The following is a 21059-nucleotide window of genomic DNA, read 5'->3' on the forward strand; positions in this document are numbered from 1 at the left end:
TAGGGTCCTAAAACGCTATACAACAGTATTAGTACAGACTGAAATTTGCAATCACCCAGCTGCCAGTGGGGTAGACCCAAAATATATCACCAGGGCATTACAGACAGACTAAATCCATAAAGCAAGAAAATGGTGTCCAACAAAGTCAGGCTCTATTATGTCTTTAAGGAAACTTTGCAAAACCTTAGTTTAAGAAAAAAACATGCTGTCTATTCAGTAACTATTTCAACTTTTATGAATGAACCGTCATAATAAAGTGCATTTAGCTCAAAACAATCACGCCATGGATAATATTTGCCTACTTTAAAAATGCACAAGATCACACGTCACTCAATCTGTACTGTGCGTTTTCTAATTAGAGCGCCCTGGCATTATCGACAGCTAGTAAACAGTGTTGCTCCCAATTAGGGAATAGCTCATTGACAATAAACTACATTGTACCAAGACCCTTGCATCTCACGCTTCCTTGTTGATTACAATAATGTGCGTTCAATTCAAATGCTAATTTCTAGATTACTGGCTGGCTGCTGGACCATATTCAACGGGCAGATTTTATATCAAAATAATTTTGACTTCCAGCATGTACCTTCAATCATAACATTCACTGCATTGGTCAATCTGTTTCCTAACCCTTCTAGCATCAGTGAACAGCACCCTAATTAATGGGAGAGAAGATGTGAGCATAAAACATGCAGACAACTTAATGCTCAATGGTATGGAAATAATATGTTTACAATACAATACATCGGCCTTAAAACTACAAGGTCATTATCTGCCAATACCCTAAGTTAATTTGCCTGCATATTTGCATATTCAAACGTTTCTACCTTTCTCTGGACTTAGATTCTTGAAAACTTCAAAGTCTGCCATAAAACGGCTTCTTGCTAGGCATTATTCTGAAAAAAAACGTGTGATACTGCTGCGCCTCCCAGGTTGCCATTCTCCTCATACATCCAGTAATAACAGATTTGCCAAGAAATCCCGGGGTATGACAGCGCGCTGCAACTTTGCAAAAGAAAAGCCCTCTGCGCCGCAGACGAGATGTCTTCGCATTCCATGGTGCACCGGCGCGAGCGCTGCGTTACATAACTTTCGTGGCAAGCGCGAGCGCAGATTGGGAGGGATCCGAGGGTACATCTACCTTTGTGCTGCCGCTGCGGTGGGTCTAACTCCTGGCACGAGGCATGCACGCTCACTGCACACATTCACACCCCTGAGGGAGAGAATGGCATAATGCGTCGGAGCCTGGAGCGCCAAGAAACCCCCCTCACTTGTGGAGCATGTTCACAAGGGGATTACCATACCCCGACACCGAGGAACGAGTGGAGCAACCGGCACGGCGCTCCGCATAAAAATAAATATATATATATCCCGTTACATATCAAATACCGTGCTCCTGCTGCAAAAACAATTCATTAGTAAAGGATTGATAGTTCTGCGCTGGTAATTAGTATTATTTTTCAGTTGCCATTTTTAATAACGGTATAATTTCTTTCACGTTTAAGTATTCTGCACGCGTTAAAGTCGAGCCACTTAACCAGAAAGCTGTTTTCGGAAACATGCATCAAACAAAAAACAGTTAAATAAACACAGCATTTTGTCTAAGCCCCGTCCTTTTCAGACTGGGAGCCCGACTTCCTGCCGGGGTAAAAGGTTCCTTATCTTCTTTATGGGCCATCTGGACCCATAAAGAAGATAAGAAACCTTTTACTTCAGCAGTAAGTCAAGGAACCCAATCTAAAAAGGACGGGGCTTAAAGAGAAAGAAGAACGTCACTAGGACCTCTTCTCCAATGGCTGCCCACCGTTTAGGAGGCCAGCCAATTGAGAAGAGGGGCAGGGCTTAACCCTCACTAGTGAAGTTCACTCTGAAACATAAAATCTTGCGAGCTCGACTGCACATGTGCGCAGTATGCCACGCAAGACCTAAAAAGAAAAAAGTAACACAAGGGAGTGGGGGGGTTGAATGCAAGGGGAGAGAATGCAGGTGGCTGAATAAAGGGAAGCATCACAGAGCAAAATGAGCGCAGTGGGGGAGAAACACAGAGACTGGGCAGAAGCAACACCGAGGTGCACGACAGAGGAAAACAACATGGAGGGCACGACTGAGGAAGCAATAAAGAAGGCACAGGGAAGGAAGCAAACAGAGACACTGCAAAGTGGGCGGGTGAAGCAAATGAACATGAGAGAGAGCAACATGGAGTTAAAGCGCACTTTAGAGCAGCTTGAAGAGCAAAGCTGTATGAAAGTGAAAGCAAACGGAAGAGCAATTTGAAGGACAAAGTCGTGTAAAATTAAAGTGAAAATAAATGTGATCTGATGAGTGCCAAACCACAGAGAACATGGTGAAAGCATGCACTCTCGTGGAGTGCTTTTAGTGAAAGGAAAAAAGTTCCCAAAAAGGAGAAACTTGTGGAAGGCTAAAAGGAGTAAATAAAAGAGATAGTAAACAGGTTATATGAGCCATAAGAGGGACAAAGACTAAATAGACGGCTAAAACAAAGAACACCATTGAACATAAAGCCAAAAGAAAGCAATGGGCTCTCCAGGTCAGCAATCAACTTGTCCCAAAGAAAGAGACAGCTGTACTGTATGACGGGCGAAAACCTAAAAACAGAGGGAAGGGAAGGTCTCACACATGACATGAGGGCACAGGTATGGTGGTGTGATCTCTGTTCTAATCCATCCAGACGCAAAGTCTCTCGAAACTGTATTACAGAAAGCGCTTCCTGCCTGATCTACACTGCTCAGAGTTCTGTCAAAACGCCACAAACGAGAACAGGGCACCTTCTTAAAACCACAGCAACTAAGCACAGGCCACGTCTTCTATCAAGACTACGCTCTACCCTGTCTTGGTCTTCTCTATTGCACTCAGATACCTTTCCCAGAATGCAGCTGGAGCGAGTCGGCGATTCGGAGCGTTTCCGGACGGATTCAAGATGGCTACTCCCATGCACCGTCTCATAGCTCGGAGGCAAGCGTAAGTGAAAGGGATCGTAGAGGCGGGGCTGCTACGGGCACTCAACAGTGGGAGGGGTATTAGTGGACCGGTCTAGCTACGGAGGTCTGGAATATGGCAAGGAGAACAGCTGATGCCGCGACTGTCCAGAAAGGTATATGAAGGGGGGTAAGGACCTGGGTTACCAGCTGGTGGTGTGTATTGGTTTTCTCAGTTGGCTACTTAATGCGTCGACCAGAGAGAAGCGAGGAAATTGCTCACCGTGAATAACACAGCAGCCCGCCGTCATCCGACATGCTGGCTTGTGCACCTGGTGATATATAGGGGACTATCTCATCCCTTGCTTAGTTTGCTTCTCTTCCTCCCCTATCATTCTTGTCATCGTTAATGGTACATTCATTCGGGATCACTATTCGTGCATTTGTAATTCGTTTACAGACCGCCAAGACCTTTTCATTTTACTAATATTGTATGCATAATGTGGTCTCTTACAGGGACTTTCAACCAGCCCTATTCATGCATTGTGCCTTTCACGTTTTCTTTAACGCACTACATCATAAAGCTTGGGACTCTATGGGTCATCCCACTGCAGACATTGGCTAGCTTCACTGTGATCGCGTTTGCGTTTTGCTCGTTCACAGGAAGCACCTCCTTCCTCGCACACAGTAGTTCCATTCAGTGCTCAAACTACTGTGACAATGTGTTGTTTTTCCGTTTTTGGAGAGGGCCAGACACATTGGCTTTGTCAGTGCCTGTTTTGTGCGTACGAGCCTGGCTTTAACGTAGTCATTTAATTGTCCAGGTGTGGTTAGTTCCTTCATATTGACAACAGAGTGCCCAGAGTTCTGAGCATTGACCTTTGCAGTGTTCCTGCTGTGGAACTTTGGCGTCTACTGCCCATCACCCAGGGCCGCCTGGTTACTGGAGCCCTGTAGTGCCTGAACCCAGGTGTACTAGACATGCAAAGTCCAAAACTGGTCCTTGGTTACACTGTCCCCATTGTAACCATGACATAGGCAATGCAGTGTGTATCCTTTCAGTGACCCCAGTGTGTCTTATTTGGACCCCACTAAATTTCCTGTACGGTGCTACTTGGTCCCTTAGGCAGTAACCCATTTGTACTCCATGAGCCCGCTTCATTTCTTGAATGGGATGTGATTTGGTGCTTGCACGGAGTCCAAAAACGTTCTCTGTTAAACAGCAGTAACATTTAGATTTCAGCAGTTCTTCAACAATTATCAAAGGCATGCTGAAATTACTGTATGCATGTCCCATTTGTATAGTACAACCTCAGCCGAAGGGCAGCGTAGCCCTTCCCTTTAGCTATTGAAATAAAATGCAGCGAAATCTCCAAACTGATCAGTATTTCATCACCCCAACATCCAGCTCCGATGGAGGATTTCTACAAAAAAAGGAGTGCTTTCCAAGCTCAGTCTAGAAACAAAGCTATGATTTTATTGAAATGTGATGTACAGTAAAAGCATAAATAGAGGCTAGCAAACACACATCTTGCAAAGCACAAATAGGTTTTGGACATGCTTTATCAATGGTAAAATTTTTAGACTTTTCATTTAATATTTTTGAGATTGTCTCTGCCGTCACAGATGTGAACAAACCATACACAACAAAAACTAGTCTCCACATGCCCTAAACTCGGCAGTAGAGTCCAAATTGTTAGGCAATACCCCCTCTGTACACAAACATAGGCAACTCCATGCCCCCGGAGTTCTTTTTTTTTTTTTTTTTCTTTCATGTGAGTTCTGACATACTGTATAGATTTGTAATCTAAAATCGGTTGTGGGGGTATTGGTGTGTCAGTTTGTATCTGATTTGCTTCATTATAAATATACTTTATAGAATATTCATGCCGTTTGTATACATTGTGTCAAACTTGTCGAGAGGATAGGAGACTGCTACAAACCTCAGCAGCGCCATCTCGGCTCCAACCATCAGCCGCTGAGAGGAGGGCTTCACCGCTGCTTCCCAAAAGGTCTTTATATCACTTGTGCTGACCTCTTTGCCTTCCTCTAGCTAGAGTACCCTTTCCCTGTTTTTATTTTTTTGTAGTTTCAAAAACCTTTATTGATTGCTTGCACGTGACAGTGTTGAGGGATTCTGCACCAATCAGATACAGCGTTTGGGTTTCCACATAACCTAATCTTTACCCAGCAAGTTCTAGAGAAATACAAACAACCCCCCTCGCCCAACCCCTAAAACAAATACATTCCCAGCCCAGCAGTTAGCAATACAACTGTGCAGTATAGGGTATAGCAGCACACATTTCCAGAAGCCAGAATCCATAATGTCCATTGGTTGGTAAGTCCGCACATACAGCCCTTAAGTGTATATAGGGCTACCTTCTCATTCATATGCTAATAGCTAGCTCTAGGCACCCCCAGCCCATTTCCTACCCCCATTCATACCTTCCTGTCTTCAAGGTTCCAGAGCTACAACCACATCCAGAGGGCATTCTCTACCTCCACTGCATTCCCCTCCACCTCCTGGACTTCATCCATGTCTGACCCTTGTGCTAGAAGGTGTGCATTCAGAGGTCCCCATATATCATTCGGTCGCGATTTCAGGGGTAAAAGTTCAGCATAACAGTGCAAATGTTCTTGCCACGTGGATAAATCATGTATCCAGTCCTTGAACTTAGGAGCACGGCCCCTTCCCCACCTACAGGCTACGCTGCGCAAGAAACAGGCCCAGTGCGAGAGATTTTTTGTGAACTGTGCTTATATCTTGGGTAATGCCCAGTAGAGCCACCAGCAGGGTCAGCTGTATCTGCACTCCTATCATGTTCGACATGCCTTCAAAAACCTGTACCCAGTATTCCATCACTTGTGGGCATTGCCATGCCATATGAAGAAAATCCACCCCTCCCACATCTTGCACATTTGTCAACATCCCGGAGGCGTAACTTATGTTAGTTTGACAGGGGTATGTTATATAAACGTTGTAAAAATTTGAAATGGATAAGTCGTAATCTACTGCTAGCGGTGACAGACTCTCTCTGCGTGCAACTAAATTCCCATTGCTCATCCGTAAGAGGGTTCTCTAGATCTTTATCCCACTCCATCCCAGCACGTGGGGCCTGGGAAGGTGATGCGGTCTGTATGTGCTTGTACAGCAGGGACGTGGCGATCTTAGGAATTTCGGGTTACAATAGTGCATGTAGAGGTGGTAGAGTGATCAGCTCTGCAGGGAATGCCGGGGTTGCAGCTTTAACGCTTTGCCTAAGTCGTATATACATGAACAGGTCCATGGTGGTAGGTGTGTGCACCCAGAAATTGCTCCCTGGAGCGAAACTGTCCCCCACGATAAAGGTCCCCCCAAGTGCTGTAGTGGAGACTATCAAGCAACCTACGATATATCCCCTCATATGTGACCTGCAGAAGAGGGTGGCGCAGAAAAGACATCCTAGGGGAGTACATTATGGGGGCCTCCAATCTATTAGCAATTCGTCGCCACGCAGTGATGGTACAGTCTACCGTGGACGGGTCGCGTTCCCGATCCTTCACTGCCGTGAACAGGTAGCCATGTATCCATCCTCCACCGCCAGGTGCGGCATAAACGGAGGTGGATGGAACCAATAGACAGCGTAGTGTGCCTGGGCACAGTAGTAGTAGTATTCAAAATTAGGGACTTCATACCCTCCCTGATAATGCAGCAGCATCAGTGTTGCAAGGTTGAGCCGTGCTTGTTTCCCTCCCCATATGAGTCGCGTAAGTTGCGTCTAGAACGTGTTAAAAAAAAACTCCCAGGGTGATACGATATGTTAATAAATGGGTATAAGAATTTTGGTAAGAGATATCTTCCCTGCCATCAAGAGTGGTAGCCGCATCCATTTGGTTATACTGTCCCTCACCTTATCAATTGCAGACCCATAGTTTGTACGCATTAGTGTGTCTTTGTCTATGGTTATGTGTATACCCAGATATTTTAATTCGTCACTCTTCCATACTAGGGGGTAGTCCAGTTGGTGTGGGGTGGTCTTGTTCGTTAGGGGAACTATTGCGGACCGATTTATTTGTATTCCAGAGATGGACCCACATTTCCCGCAGCACAGGGTACAGGTTTTCCTGTTTTTTTTTTATATGTAAAGTCATATCATCTGCATGTAATGAAATAAGCAGCTGCCGAGATGGGTAAACCAGTGCCCTCTCTTTGTGGTGTTGCCTCATCTCTGCGGCTAGGGGTTCAATCCCCAAAGCAAATAAAATTGGGTACAGCGGGCAGCCTTGTCTCATGCCCCTGGAGATAGCAAAGTTGGTGGATGAATGAATGAATGAATTGAGTTCTTATATAGCGCAGCTGCCACCCTATGGGTATCCTGGCGCTCAGACCTGAGAAGCCAACCTAAACATCAACCGATAGGATAAAGGGGAATAGAGGCGGGCTAGAAATCGTGCCTGGGAAAGAGCCAAGTTTTCAGGCTCTTTCTAAACTCAGCCAAAGAGTTGGCTTGTCTAATGTTCTGAGGCAGCTCATTCCATAGATGAGCGGCTACAACACTGAGAGCCCCCCCCGTCCTAGAGCGTCTAAACCTGGTAGTCATCAATAGATTTGCGCTGGAGGAACGGAGCTGCCTGTTGGGTTTGTACCAGGCAAACTTCTCCTGCAATGGGATAGGACCCAAGTCATGTGCTGCTCTGTAGGCAATGCAAAGTGATTTAAAGTGAATCCTTTCTTTGATGGGCAGCCAGTGAAGGTCTTTCAAAGCCAACGTTGTGGAGGACTCACGTTGCCTGTTTAGCACCATCTTCGCTGCCATAGACTGGACTCTCTGCAGCCCCTGAAGAATATATTGCGGTGCTCCTAGATACAGGGAGTTGCAGTAGTCCAGCCTACTCAGCACAATATTCCTCATTACAAGTGAGCACGAGTCTTTGGGAAGTAGTGGAAGAATCTGTCGTAGCATGCGCATCAATGAAAGGCACACGCTGACAGTCTTGTTAGCCCATTTGCAGGTTATCGTCCACCAAGACTCCCAGGTTGCGTACTGTTTTGGCTGGAACCAGAGGCTCCTCATCAGGAGTGAGTCTGAATTCCAGAGGTAGATGTTGGGACATTCTGGCCGTGGGGCAGTATACCACCTCCGTTTTCCCCCCATTAAATTGGAAAGAATTTCTCCTAAGCCATACCTCAGTCTGGCGCATGCATTCCTGGAACTTATCCATGGATACTGCTTGTTTTCCCTCCAGGGAAAACAACAATTGAGTGTCGTCGGCGTAATTGACCAGGTCAATGCCAAAGGATTTAATAATGGCGAACAGAGGCTGTAATAGATATTAAACAATATGGGACTAATCGCAGAGCCCTGCGGTACCCCATGATGTACTGGGGACTTTCTGGAGGTGAAAGGTGTCATAGTCACCATCTGCTGTCTTCCCGATAAGTAGGATTGCAGCCATTGAAGGGCCCGTCCTGACACCCCTATCCTCTCCAGTCTTTCCACCAGTACTGCATGGCTCACCGTATCGAATGCGGCTGACATATCCAGTAATACTAGAATGGTATCATTCCCATTGTCAGCACGCATTCGTAGATTGTCTAATACGGTGGCCAGAGCAGTCTCGGTGCCGTGACCTGGACGAAACCCAAATTGGTCCCTATCCAGCAGATGGTTGTCTTCCAGATAACTTGAAAGACTTTTGCTGACTGCTTTTTCCAGGATTTTGATTGGGTATGGCAGAAGGGAAATAGGTCTACAATTTCTTGGTGTCTTAGGGTCTAACGAGGGTTTTTTCAGCAGAGGTGTCACTACTGCCTGCTTCCACGCCTCAGGAACTATTCCTGCTTCCAGGGATTGGCTGCAAATTTGTCGCAGCCAGGGAAAGGTGTCTCGGCCAATGGTTTTCCAAATTTTGTTTGGAAGAGGGTCAAGTGGAGAGCCAGAGGACACACTATTGGCCAGGTTGTTAAAAGAATCGTCCGTGAGGACTAGAAATCTGTCCAAGGAGGTATTAGCCTTTGCTACTTCCTCCGGCCTCTGGATAATATTGTCCAGGTCGCTAATATCATTAGGATGAAGATCTCCGACAATTTTAGCGATTTTATCCTCAAAATGGGCAGCTATCTCCTCACACAGTTCTTGCGAAGCAGCAACCTTGTTGCTCATGCAAGTAGGGCTAGAGAGGTCCTTAAAGATTTTAAAGAGAGCTTTAGTGCTATTAGGAGCTTGTAAGATAGATTTAGCATAAAAGTCAGATTTGGACTTAGCGATAGCCTCCTTGTATCTAGCCTGAACTATTTTCAGTTCTTTCTTGTCAGGGACCGAGTATGTCTTCCTCCATTTTCTCTCGGCTTTCTTACATGACAAACGCAATAGTTTCAATTCCTCGTTGTACCAGGGGGCTGAGGTTTTCTTCCTATTTTTAAAGCTCTTTACTGGTATGATCGGGTCCAGAGTATTGGTTATATAGTTACAAAAGATTTGATAGTTCTCCCCTACAGAGATAGTGGGAGAGAAAAGGTTGGGATTCATAAAGATCTGTGACGTCTTATTTTTACCTAATTTAGCCCACTCTCTTCCCCTTCTGAATGTCACCGGACAATCATTATTGTCCACTGAACTGAGAACCTTGATGTTAAAGTGGACTAGATAATGATCAGTCCAGGTTTGTGGCAATATGTCTATCACCTCTGTCTCAGTCTGTGTGGTAAACAGTAAGTCAAGGATATGCCCTCCTTGATGAGTGGGTTGCTGAACCATTTGATGTAGATCTGGCTCCATTCAGCAATACAGTGGCTACTGGCAGCTTATACAGCAATTGCACCCAGTTTAAGAATATAGGGGGCATCCCCATATTTCCCAGGATTCCTATCAGGTAGTCCCGCTCCACCGAATCAAATGCCTTAGTGGCATCAAGAAATACTGTTACTGCCGAACTGTTGGGATCTATGTCCTGCATTACTGCTAAGAGTGTTCTGAGACTGTGTGATGTGGTACGGTTTGGGATAAACCCCGCTTGATCCAGCAGCACCAGCGGTTCCATCAGGAGACTGAGCCGAGTGGCCAGGACCTTAGCAAGGATCTTAGTGTCGCAATTCAGTAATGAGAGGGGACGGTAGGACTCACAGTAAAGCGGGGATTTATCAGGCTTTAATAAAGAAACTATCTGGGCTTCACGCATGGTTTTCGGTAGGCAGCCCTCCTCCCCCGCTGCATAGAATACCTCTTTCAGGATGGAGGCTATTTGTTTCACATAAGTCTTATAAAATTCTATTGGTAGGCCATCCGATCCCGGCGCTCGCCCAGATTTTATGTGCATAATTGCCTCAGTAATTTCATCTACTTCTAAATCCAAACTCCAACATTTATGTTGAGTATCTCCCAGCCAGGCCAGGGCTGTGTGTTCAAAGTACTGTGGCAGATCATAGTGAACTATAATAGTCCACAAATGTTTTCAATTGTTCCTATGTATCTTGCTCTGTGAGTCCTGGATTTCTGCTATATAATTAGAAAACTTGGGAGGGTGCATCGCTAAAACCTTCCCCTGGCAATCCACTCTTGCCATGTGATGTTTTCCTCGAAATTTGCACTCTATCTGGTGTCCTCATATTCTGTCATTTTATCCTGCAGTTTGACTCTAGTTACGCTTTCGTCTTTTCCTGAGGCAAGATCTCTCTCAAGAGCTTTAATATCCCCTTCTAATCTGTGTAGGTCTCTTCGTATGTCTCTAAGTATGCCCCCACCCTTAGAAATGCACCATCCCCTGGCCCTGACCTTAAAAGCCTCCCATACAGTTGTGAGACTAGAAACTGATGCAACATTACGCGCAAAGATTTCTGTATTTCCTGTTCAATTTCAGTTCTAAAAAAAGGGTCATGGAGGTGCAGAGGATTAAGGCGCCAGTTAACATAAGGGGCCTGATCCACCGGGGCCTGCATAACCACCATCACGGGGGAGTGATCAGAATACGTACGGGCTAGATGAGTCACTTTTTCCAGCCAGTGCGCCATTCCTACGGATACAATCAAGTAGTCCATCCTAGACCATGTTGAGTGTACCGCAGAGTTATGCGTGCCCTCTCTCTGCGTAGGGTATTTATATCTCCATGAGTCAAGAAGGTAATTAGCGTCAATCAGTTCCTTTAGTTACTTTTGTGTGTTCGTGTAGTGTACAGGGGAGACCCGGGATCTATCCATCTGTGGGCATTCTACAGTATCAAAGTCCCCATCCCAAATAATATAAGTGGTGCCTATCTTTTGGAGCTTACTCCACAACAGTTGTAGAGCATGTGGATTATCGGTGTTAGGGCCGTAATAATTAGCAATCGTCACGTCATGTGAGTCTCTCTAGTCTTCCCCAGATCAGATAAAACCTCCCATTGGAGTCAGTTTCCGACCCGCCCATCACAAAGTTCACTCCACGTACGTAGGCCCTATACACCTGAGATCTACACATTAGAAGAGAAAAATAAATAAAGATTAAAGCAATGTATATAGAATTGTAGATGTAAACATTTATGAATACTCTGAGAATCTCAGTTGTACTGCCTTCCTTTGTTGCCGTAGTTGTCTTTTGTATAGTCTTGGTATGAGTATGTATGAGTGGTTGTCATGGTGAGATAGTTCAGGAATGAATGATGATGAGATAAATTGCACTATTTAACTATATCTGGGGTTCATATAGAGTGTTTTTGCGTCTATAATTTTGTATTTAATGAACTTGTCAAGTCATGCAGTGTAATCATGTTTTTCATAAAAATGCCATAAAAACTTTTTTACTATGATAAACAAAAAAGAAAATAAACAATCAAAGAAAAATAAATAACATGAACAATAATATGTCTATTTGAAACTTTTTTTCATGTGTTGCATCCACTTAAGTTTGTAGATTCAGTCACTTTAAAATCAGAGGTCAGTTCAGAGGTTCCTTATTGTTGTTTTCTACTGTCACTCCCTCCTCTAGAGCTAAAATTTAATGCGGGAGTACCCTTTTCACATTATTACTAGACAGGTTTGTCATGTCAGGGGGAAACTGTGAGTACCTGCTCTATGCCCGAAGGCTGCGAAGGGAGTGGCCTATGCATACAAGAGTGGTGGTTCAATGCTGAAGGGAGGCGAATAAGTTCCTGGGGTGGACGGGCAAATTAAGGTAGAACCCCCCTATGGATTGGAGATCAGCTGAGAGATGTGAAGTGTTTGACCAGCTTCAGGGGAGAGGCTGATTGGAATTGACTACTTAGGTGAAGCCTGGAAGGGAACTGCTCCCACTCCTTTGCCTACCTCAAGAAGGAATATGACCTGCACGACTCGCAACGATACCATTACCTACGCCTCGCACATGCCATACGTACACATATTAGTAGAGATGTCTTTATCCCGGAATAATCCCCTCTGGAAGATCAGCTACTACTTGTCCCCATATCGGAGAAGCCCACTTATCGAAAGCTCATAAAAAATATGCCAGACCCCTTGGTGAGGCTTCGGAAGGCATGGGTCAGGGAAATTGGTACCTTAGATGATAATGACTGGCAAGACGCCATACAGAGCCAGCATGAAATAGCAATCCGCCCCAGGTTTAGGCTGGTCCAATTGAAAATTCTACATCGTGTGTATTACCCTCGCACACATTTATACGCGTGGGGCAGGAGTTAATCAGCTCTTTGCGTGAGGGGCTGCCAGGGAGAGAGCACCTTCTACCACATACTGTGGGAGTGCCCTCAAGTGGTTCCTTTCTGGACCAAAGTTACGGACACTATATCCGCGGTTGTGGGTGACAAGGTTCCGATGGAGCCAAAGTGGATCCTATTGATGATTAAGGAGAATACGGACTGCACGAGGCATGTTGAACTCTGGCTGGCTCTGGCCATGGGGTTGAGAAAAGACACATCGCCATGGGGTGGGGTTCCCAGACGCCTCCGCAATGGGAGCAGTGGAGGAGGGAGCCAAAGAGCTGAGGAAACCATATACAAGAGCAGAGGTTGCATCAAGAAATGGAAGAAGATCTGGGGCCATGGCGGAAATATAGAGGGTTGGGGAGGGAATCGGGGGAGTAACTAAGTAACTAACTATGTAATTGAATATCTCACTTGTGTACTGCTGTGCTTGTATTTATTCACCACAACGCAATTTTCTAAACGGCTTCTTGGACATTGTGTATTTTTTTATGGTACTATGAGCTATGTTAATAAAAATATCTAAAAAAATAAACTGAAAAATATCCTACAGCTTGGAAGCTTGCAGCGAGTGTCAAATGCACACCTTGGTCAAGCATGTCTGCACCCATCTTTAAGGCATTGGCACTGGTATGAAGCCAAAAAGAAATGTCACTGGTGCTAGGTCCTCTAAGATTACCACCTCGCTCACGGACTAACTGCCTAACTTGCTTGCACTCGCCCAGCGGCAAACCTTCTACACCACTGTAGAGATCACTGACTTGCTTAACATCAAGAACAAAGTTACAAACTTCCTCGTTCCCAGACCTGACTCTTCTACTTTACCGCATTATAGTAGTACTCTCTTAAGTAAAACTATTACTATTTAAACCAGCCTGTCTGCTTCTCAATGTGCACTCGCTCCCCATCTCATAAAAGAACAAGCTTTTTCAATGCAGTAGGTCTCGCATTAGTGAAAGTTTGAGCTATTGGTGTTACAATTGAAAATGTTTGTTAGCTTTTTTCTGTCAAAAAATATCTGAGCAGTAGCACAAGTAATTAAAGAAATTCCATGAAGCAAGGAAAGGGTGCAGTACCACAGGCTGTTACTAGGTAAAACTGTGGCGTTGTAACTGGACCTCTATTAGCCACATAAGGTACTGCACCCTTAATGCAATATCATTTGCAATGCCAATAGCCCAAACTTTACCTAACACGAGACCTATTGCATTGCAAATGCTTTTTTCTCTGATCTTGCATGTTAGAATAGTGCTGCTGTTGCCAGACCATATGTAATTAGCAGAAAAAGAGTTTTAAGAAGCACTTCAGAGGGAGGAGCTGTGCTTCACGCAAATGTTGATTTATAAAAATAAAAAAAAAGAGTACTGATTCTGATTGTGCAGAAGTTGTGTGCTTTTGTTTAAAAAAGAGTGCTTGTATTGCATCATTTGCTTTGTGGGAATGCTTATCCTCGGTAAGCAGGACTGATTTGATATGGTGACAAACCATCGATGAATGCTATAGGCTTGGTCTGCTTGTTATGAAAAGTTTCGACTAAGGCACTAGGCTTGACTTATTTATTGTGACCAGCATATGTTAAAGCTAATATGTCTTTAAGGTTATATTGTCACTGCACAGTATTAAAGCTTATGGATAGCTATTTTATATTTTATTGCAGGGAATCTCACAGATTGCCATAATGGGCAAGGGATTTGGTTTTTGTACCCCCTGTGATTAACCAGAGCTGCACCATGCAAGTCCTTGTTATGCAGTTTCATGAAGAGTTGTATATTATTTGCCAAATGTAATTTTTTTACGTATTTGTACTTTGTCTGTATATCGATAGTTGTGTGGTAGGAAAGCTTATGCAGAAAACTGTAGGCCTTAGTTTGTTTAGTGAGAAGCCAGTGATAAATAATATACACTGGATTGGTTATTGGAAAAAGATATTGTCAGTGTCTGTAGGGCTAATCTTTTTAATACGAAAATTTATGACAAGTGGGATAGGCCAGACTTATTTATTGTTATTAAGAACACTAGATGTCAGTGGTACACTACAGTATATGTTTGTCTCAAAGTTTTTAAAGCAATATAGGATATTCTCCAGCGTGCTCAATGTCGGAACACTGTGCCATCCACAATGTTATAAAGTACGCAGAAATCCCACATACAAACAATACAAAAAATTGGATTGACAGAGCACAACCCTGAACAGGTTCTAAGAATGACTATAGTGAGTCAACAGTTGTATAGACACAAATTGAATGTTAAGCGCAGTCAAAATCTTTTATTCTTTAGTCTTCATCAATGTTGACCCGTGGAGACAGAAACAAGCACAGCCGACATGTGTTTCGTCTTGAAACGACTTTTTCAAGGCTGTTTAACAGAATAATACATCTCATTTAATTAAGGAATTAGACTATGTAATTTTTGATTTAAAAGCAATTGATAAAGAAGGAAGAAAGGAAAGCAAAGGGGAAAACAAGCATTGAAAATGCAATAGGTCTCGCAATAGAAGAGTTTGACATTTTTCGTTTTGCATATAGATGAGTGGCGTTGCGTGGATGAGTGGCGTTGCGTGGATGAGTGGCGTTGCGTGGGTGAGTGGCGTTGCGTGGGTGAGTGGCGTTGCGTGGGTGAGTGGCGTTGCGTGGGTGAGTGGCGTTGCGTGGGTGAGTGGCGTTGCGTGGCTGAGCGGCGTTGCGTGGCTGAGCGGCGTTGCGTGGGTGAGTGGCGTTGCGTGGGTGAGTGGCGTTGCGTGGGTGAGTGGCGTTGCGTGGGTGTGTGGCGTTGCGTGTGTGTGTGGCGTTGCGTGTGTGTGTGGCGTTGCGTGGGTGAGTGGCGTTGCGTGGGTGAGTGGCGTTGCGTGGGTGAGTGGCGTTGCGTGGGTGAGTGGCGTTGCGTGGGTGAGTGGCGTTGCGTGGGTGAGTGGCGTTGCGTGGGTGAGTGGCGTTGCGTGGGTGAGTGGCGTTGCGTGGGTGAGTGGCGTTGCGTGGGTGAGTGGCGTTGCGTGTGTGAGTGGCGTTGCGTGTGTGGCGTTGCGTGTGTGGCGTTGCGTGGGTGAGTGGCGTTGCGTGGGTGAGTGGCGTTGCGTGGGTGAGTGGCGTTGCGTGGGTGAGTGGCGTTGCGTGGGTGAGTGGCGTTGCGTGGTTGAGTGGCGTTGCGTGGTTGAGTGGCGTTGCGTGTGTGAGTGGCGTTGCGTGTGTGAGTGGCGTTGCGTGTGTGAGTGGCGTTGCGTGTGTGTGTGGCGTTGCGTGGCTGAGTGGCGTTGCGTGGGTGAGTGGCGTTGCGTGGTTGAGTGGCGTTGCGTGGTTGAGTGGCGTTGCATGTGTGAGTGGCGTTGCGTGTGTGTGTGGCGTTGCGTGTGTGGCGTTGCGTGTGTGAGTGGCGTTGCGTGTGTGAGTGGCGTTGCGTGTGTGAGTGGCGTTGCGTGGCTGAGTGGCGTTGCGTGGCTGAGTGGCGTTGCATGTGTGAGTGGCGTTGCATGTGTGTGTGGCGTTGCGTGTGTGTGTGGCGTTGCGTGTGTGTGTGGCGTTGCGTGTGTGGCGTTGCGTGTGTGAGTGGCGTTGCGTGTGTGAGTGGCGTTGCGTGTGTGAGTGGCGTTGCGTGTGTGAGTGGCGTTGCGTGTGTGAGTGGCGTTGCGTGGGTGAGTGGCGTTGCGTGGGTGAGTGGCGTTGCATGGGTGAGTGGCGTTGCATGGGTGAGTGGCGTTGCGTGGGTGAGTGATTGGTTAGCTGTTGCTTATGCGACGTATAGCACTTAATACTAAAGTAGGCAGACCTTCTTAGCCTTTGTGAGAATAATAGCAAAATAAAAATAAAAACCAGATCAAGTCAAGGACGCAAACGGCACCATGCTATTGTTTATTTACTCAGATGATTTGCATAAAAATGTAACTTGTGAGCACGTTTCTCTAACTCTCCAATAATCCCATTACAACACTTTGTACAAATGAGATTGGGACTCATCCTTCCGAAGTCGAGAAAAATGTGCAACGCTGTGTTGAAGTTAATTTTTTTAATTAACAAAATGCAAATAATGTGGAGAGATTTCAAGTGATTCAGGAATGGGCGCCCTTGTAAAGAGAAAGTACGGCCGGCCTGGGCAGTGATAGGGGAGGAGGGAGGAGAAATGCGAGTCACGGCAGCAGCAGCCTTTGATGTGCCTGCCGGCCGGCCGTGAATAATTAGGGGGTGAGAAATGCGCTCGGAGGGCTGCCTTTGATGTGGTAATGCGAGGCAGGCAGGCAGGCGGCTGGTGGCATTGTGCACGCGCTTTTTAGGGCTTGCGCAAGCGCAATGACCTAAAAAGCACATGCACTTGAAGGAATCGCCAGTGGAATCGCCAGTGGATAAACACTGGATAAGCCCCTATAGAGCTTCGCCAGCTATGCGCTGAAGCGCATCAGCAGGCGAGCCCTAAAAAGGGAAATGTGCAATGAATGTGAGTTAAACTACTTTAAAGTAGTCCAGTCTTGATATGAATAGAAGCACCACAGTGCAAGGAGTTAAAAAGAACCTCAGTGACGAAAAGCTAAAAAGGAATATTTGGGTGACAAAACAGTACCAAACCTCAAAGACATTGGCCATTTGATTATATTGACCACACTGTTCCTGTGACTCAATCAAGAAACCCAGAATTGAGAGAAAGCAAAAAACAACAGAGCTAGAATAATAACTAGGATCAAATGTTTAGCGTCTAAACTTGTTGCACAGCGACGCTTCCCGAATAGTAATGTAACGAACGTGCTTTGGCCCATGCTCCTATGTAATTAACAAGTGTCATTTAAGACATTAGGCAGAAAAAAGGGAAAAAGGCAAATATCTGTGAACAGTTGGTCGAATTTTAAAAGATTGTCAAGTACATAACCAAATATACGAAAGTACTAATTAAGGGCCCAACCTGCCAAAGTCCATACTATAAAGTCTTTCTATCAGACTGGTAGTTAGGCACTTATGACCATGTCTGTACAATAAACTATGTATACAGTCAAATGAGTAGTGAGCAGTCTTATAGCTGCTATACCACCTAAGTAAATTAGAAAGCTATTTTTCCCCAACAACGGCCCCAACAACGCTAGGATGCCTGGCTTCACCTTGTGGGTGCCCAGGAGTGGGCACTTCACAGGGAAAAGCCAGGAAGGGTTCCTCAGCGGTATTCGTACAAGCGCCGAGAGGCCTCCTGTTGGTCGTGCGCTATACAAGTACCTCTAAATTTACTTTTTGAAACTTGGTAAAAACTGAGTATCACGTGTATCTGAAGGAAAAAAAATAAAAGGAGATTTGGCGCCTAGCAGAGGGTTATTGTAGCGCCTATTGTAGCTCGTAATCCCATAACTTTCTAAGTTGTGTGAGCAAGGTAAACCCCATAATTTACTATGTAAAGCGAGCAGAAAGAATCCCACAGTCAGGTGTAGGCAGTAGCATTAAAAAACAAGCATTAGAAATGCAATCGGGCTCAGATTTATTTGACTTTGAGCTAATGGCATTGTAAATGGCAATGTCTTTTCGCCATGTGTTATGGAGTGTGTGCATGTGGTGTGTAGTGGAATTATGTGAGTTAGATTTGAATTGTAGCAATGGTGGCATGCTGTGCTTTACATGAATATGTTTAAAAGTAAAGTGTAGCATACTGAGATTGCTACAATAGTTAATTGTGGATGCGTTAACAATTGACGCGTGCACTGATGGCTGGTGGTGTGTGTGACTATGATGCACTGGTGCCACTGCACCTGATGCACAATGGTAGCTACGCCACACTGGTGGTACTACACCTGCTGCGCAATCATAGCTAAGTAACACTGATAACACCTCACCTGCTCCACGAATGGTAACTACGCCACACACTGGTGCCACTGCACCTGCTGCACAATCATAGCTAAGCAACACTACCACTGCACCATTCCACCAATGGTAGCTACCAATCACCGGTACCACTGCACATGCTGCACCAATGATAGCTACGCCACACTGGTGCCACTGCACCTGCTGCACAATCATAGCTAATTATACTGATAACACTACACCTCTACACAACGCCATCTACCACACACTGGTGCCACTGCACACACTGAGGTTTACACACACACACAGACATACACTCTGCGGTTTACACACACACACACGACGCACACACAATGAATAGTAAGGTTTGAAGCACATACATCACACACGCGCCCACACACACACAAACACACAGAATGAATAATGAGATTTGTAACACACACACACATACACATCACACCATAACACACAGGCACACACACACCGACACAATGAAGAATGAGGTTTGAAACACACACACACACTTTTTCTATGTCTCCAATGGAATTGTCGGGTATTTGATACGACGGAGGCTTCACAGGGTTTTCCGCCCAGGCACGAGGTGACCTTGGTCCCTGGGTCGGACAGGTCACCGGCAGCCATGGCACCCCCACTCTGCCGCCTCGAGCATTGAAAGATCCTTTGCCCCGCTGGTCCGGTAGGTGAATCGTTGCAGAGTGGAACCAAGCTGTACTTGACCCCTGCCTTTATGAGCGCCTCAGTGTTTGCCTAAAACGCAATCGGGCCTGACAATAGAGATTGCTACCGTGTGACACGGACCATTCAACAGATAGATGTCCACCGCGGTGGAATCACAGCCAGCTTAAGTATTTGTTTCAAAAGCAGAAAAAAACGCCATAGGTTAATGTCCGAGGAAGGGAGGGCTCCTTAAAAGAAAGGGTGGGAGTGTTCACATTTGCTGCATGTCTAGTTTCTAATATTGCAGAATTGAATGCAGCTGAGGTGACCACACCCACCCCCAGCATCCACCCAAGCCCCGCCCCCTCACACCCACTTGCCTCGTCCTTTCCACTCCTATAACTGTGGAAACCTGTGGAATTGCTGCACTGTTTGGCATCTTTAGTCAAGTTATCGACCTTGGAAGGATGGAGGGCTGAGCGGCACCTCTGGCACGGTGCCCTTCACCTGCGCAGGTCACTTGGCCAGCCGCAGACGTATCTCGAGCGCCCGGCCCCAGAGAACTGAGTGCCAGTCGATGCCCCACTGCGCCCCAGGCCGCGTGCGGTGAACCCTCCGTGTTTGCGCTTCTTTGCACTGTACCCGCTCTGTGTGCATAGGGTGCAACGGCGGCGGGCAGGCGACTCCGTTCACACAGTGGCAGTCAGTGCCCCCGGCGCCCCACTGTCCCCACGTGCAGTTAGGCCTCATGTTTCTGCTTCTTGCTGTGCCCGCTCTGTGTGCATAGGGTGCAGCGGCGCCCTGGCAGAGCGGCTGCACTCACACACTGCCCGTGTAAGAAGTGCTCTTGCAGTCCGTGGTGCTTGGTGTGTGTAGGGGGGGTGGGGGCAGCAGACAAAGGGGCTTGAAAAGACACAACTGAAGCAGCACATCTTTACGGTGTGTTTATTAAAATAAGGTGTTTGCTAAAGGGCATGGTGTTCCTGGAAACTTAGACACGGCGGCGCTTTCTTTTATAATGAACACCACTTCAGACAGCAAGGAGTGCAGAGGGTGCAGCGGTGCCCGGCCAGGGCGGCTGCATTCACACACTGCCGGTGTCAGACGTGTTCTTGCAGTCCGTGGTGGGTTGTGTGCATAGGGTGCAGCGGCGCACTGGCAGAGCGGCTGCACTCACACACTGCCCGTGTAAGACGTGCTCTTGCAGTCCGTGGTGCTTTGTGTGTGTGTAGGGGGGGGGGCGGGGGCGGCAGACAAAAGGGCTTGAAAAGCCGCAGCTGAAACAGCACACCTTTAGGGTGTGTTTATTAAAAGAAGGTGTTTGCTAAAGGGCATGGTGTTCCTGGAAACTTAGACACGGCAGCGCTTTCTTTTATAATGAACACCACTTCAGACAGCAAGGAGATGAGAAATGCAAGAGATCGAAAGCAAACGCCACCTACAAAAAACAAGAAAGACAGTGTGGACGAGCACGTATGAGTCATCTTCTGTGAGCCTCGCGTGCTGCCTCGCCTCTCGTCATTTTACATTGAACGCGCTCACCGCTCAGACCATCTGGATTGCATTACACGGGCACTCTGACAGCTCCTAATTAAAATTAATGGTCTGCCGTGCGCGTAACCGCACAGAATATGCCAAAAATGGCCGACTAACATTACATATGCCCTATCGCATCAAGACTACTAACAAAACAGCACCGCGACGACCAATCACTATTCAGATAATAAAATAGCGCACTGAAAATGCACGAGCAAAGAAAAATTTATCCAGCACGAACGAGAAACCCGCTACAATACGGCTCGCAGCTCCTCCCCACTTCGTGGTGACGTCGCCGAGCCCGTAAAAACGTCCTAAGGATGTAGGGCCCTTAACGACATGACAGACGTAAGCAACCAGCAGCTAAAAGAAAGAGTGATTACAGATGTACCAGAAGTATACCGCCTACAAAGGTAACAAAGTGCCCATCTTGATAGCCAGCTACATTTTATGTGGACATGTTTCCGACACTTACTCTTCCAAAAGGATACCAGCAGCC

At 46.2% G+C, this 21059-nt stretch overlaps 1 protein-coding gene across 2 annotated transcripts in view; it reads left to right on the forward strand.

The window, feature by feature from the left end:
- The first annotated feature begins 2840 nt into the window (after window positions 1-2840).
- The window catches only part of ZCCHC10 (zinc finger CCHC-type containing 10), a 173788-nt gene continuing 155569 nt past the window's right edge, over window positions 2841-21059 (forward strand). Inside the window, exon 1 of one of the 2 annotated variants that reach the window (XM_078653081.1) lies at window positions 2841-2979. In XM_078653081.1, the coding sequence (XP_078509207.1) occupies window positions 2939-2979 (41 nt within the window). In that variant the 5' untranslated portion in view covers window positions 2841-2938. Of the gene's footprint in view, window positions 3113-21059 lie in introns of both variants that reach the window. The other variant, XM_078653082.1, reaches the window with a different exon arrangement.

The sequence above is a fragment of the Lissotriton helveticus genome, chromosome 7 (assembly GCF_964261635.1).
Source record: "Lissotriton helveticus chromosome 7, aLisHel1.1, whole genome shotgun sequence".
Classification (NCBI taxonomy): Eukaryota; Metazoa; Chordata; class Amphibia; order Caudata; family Salamandridae; genus Lissotriton; species Lissotriton helveticus.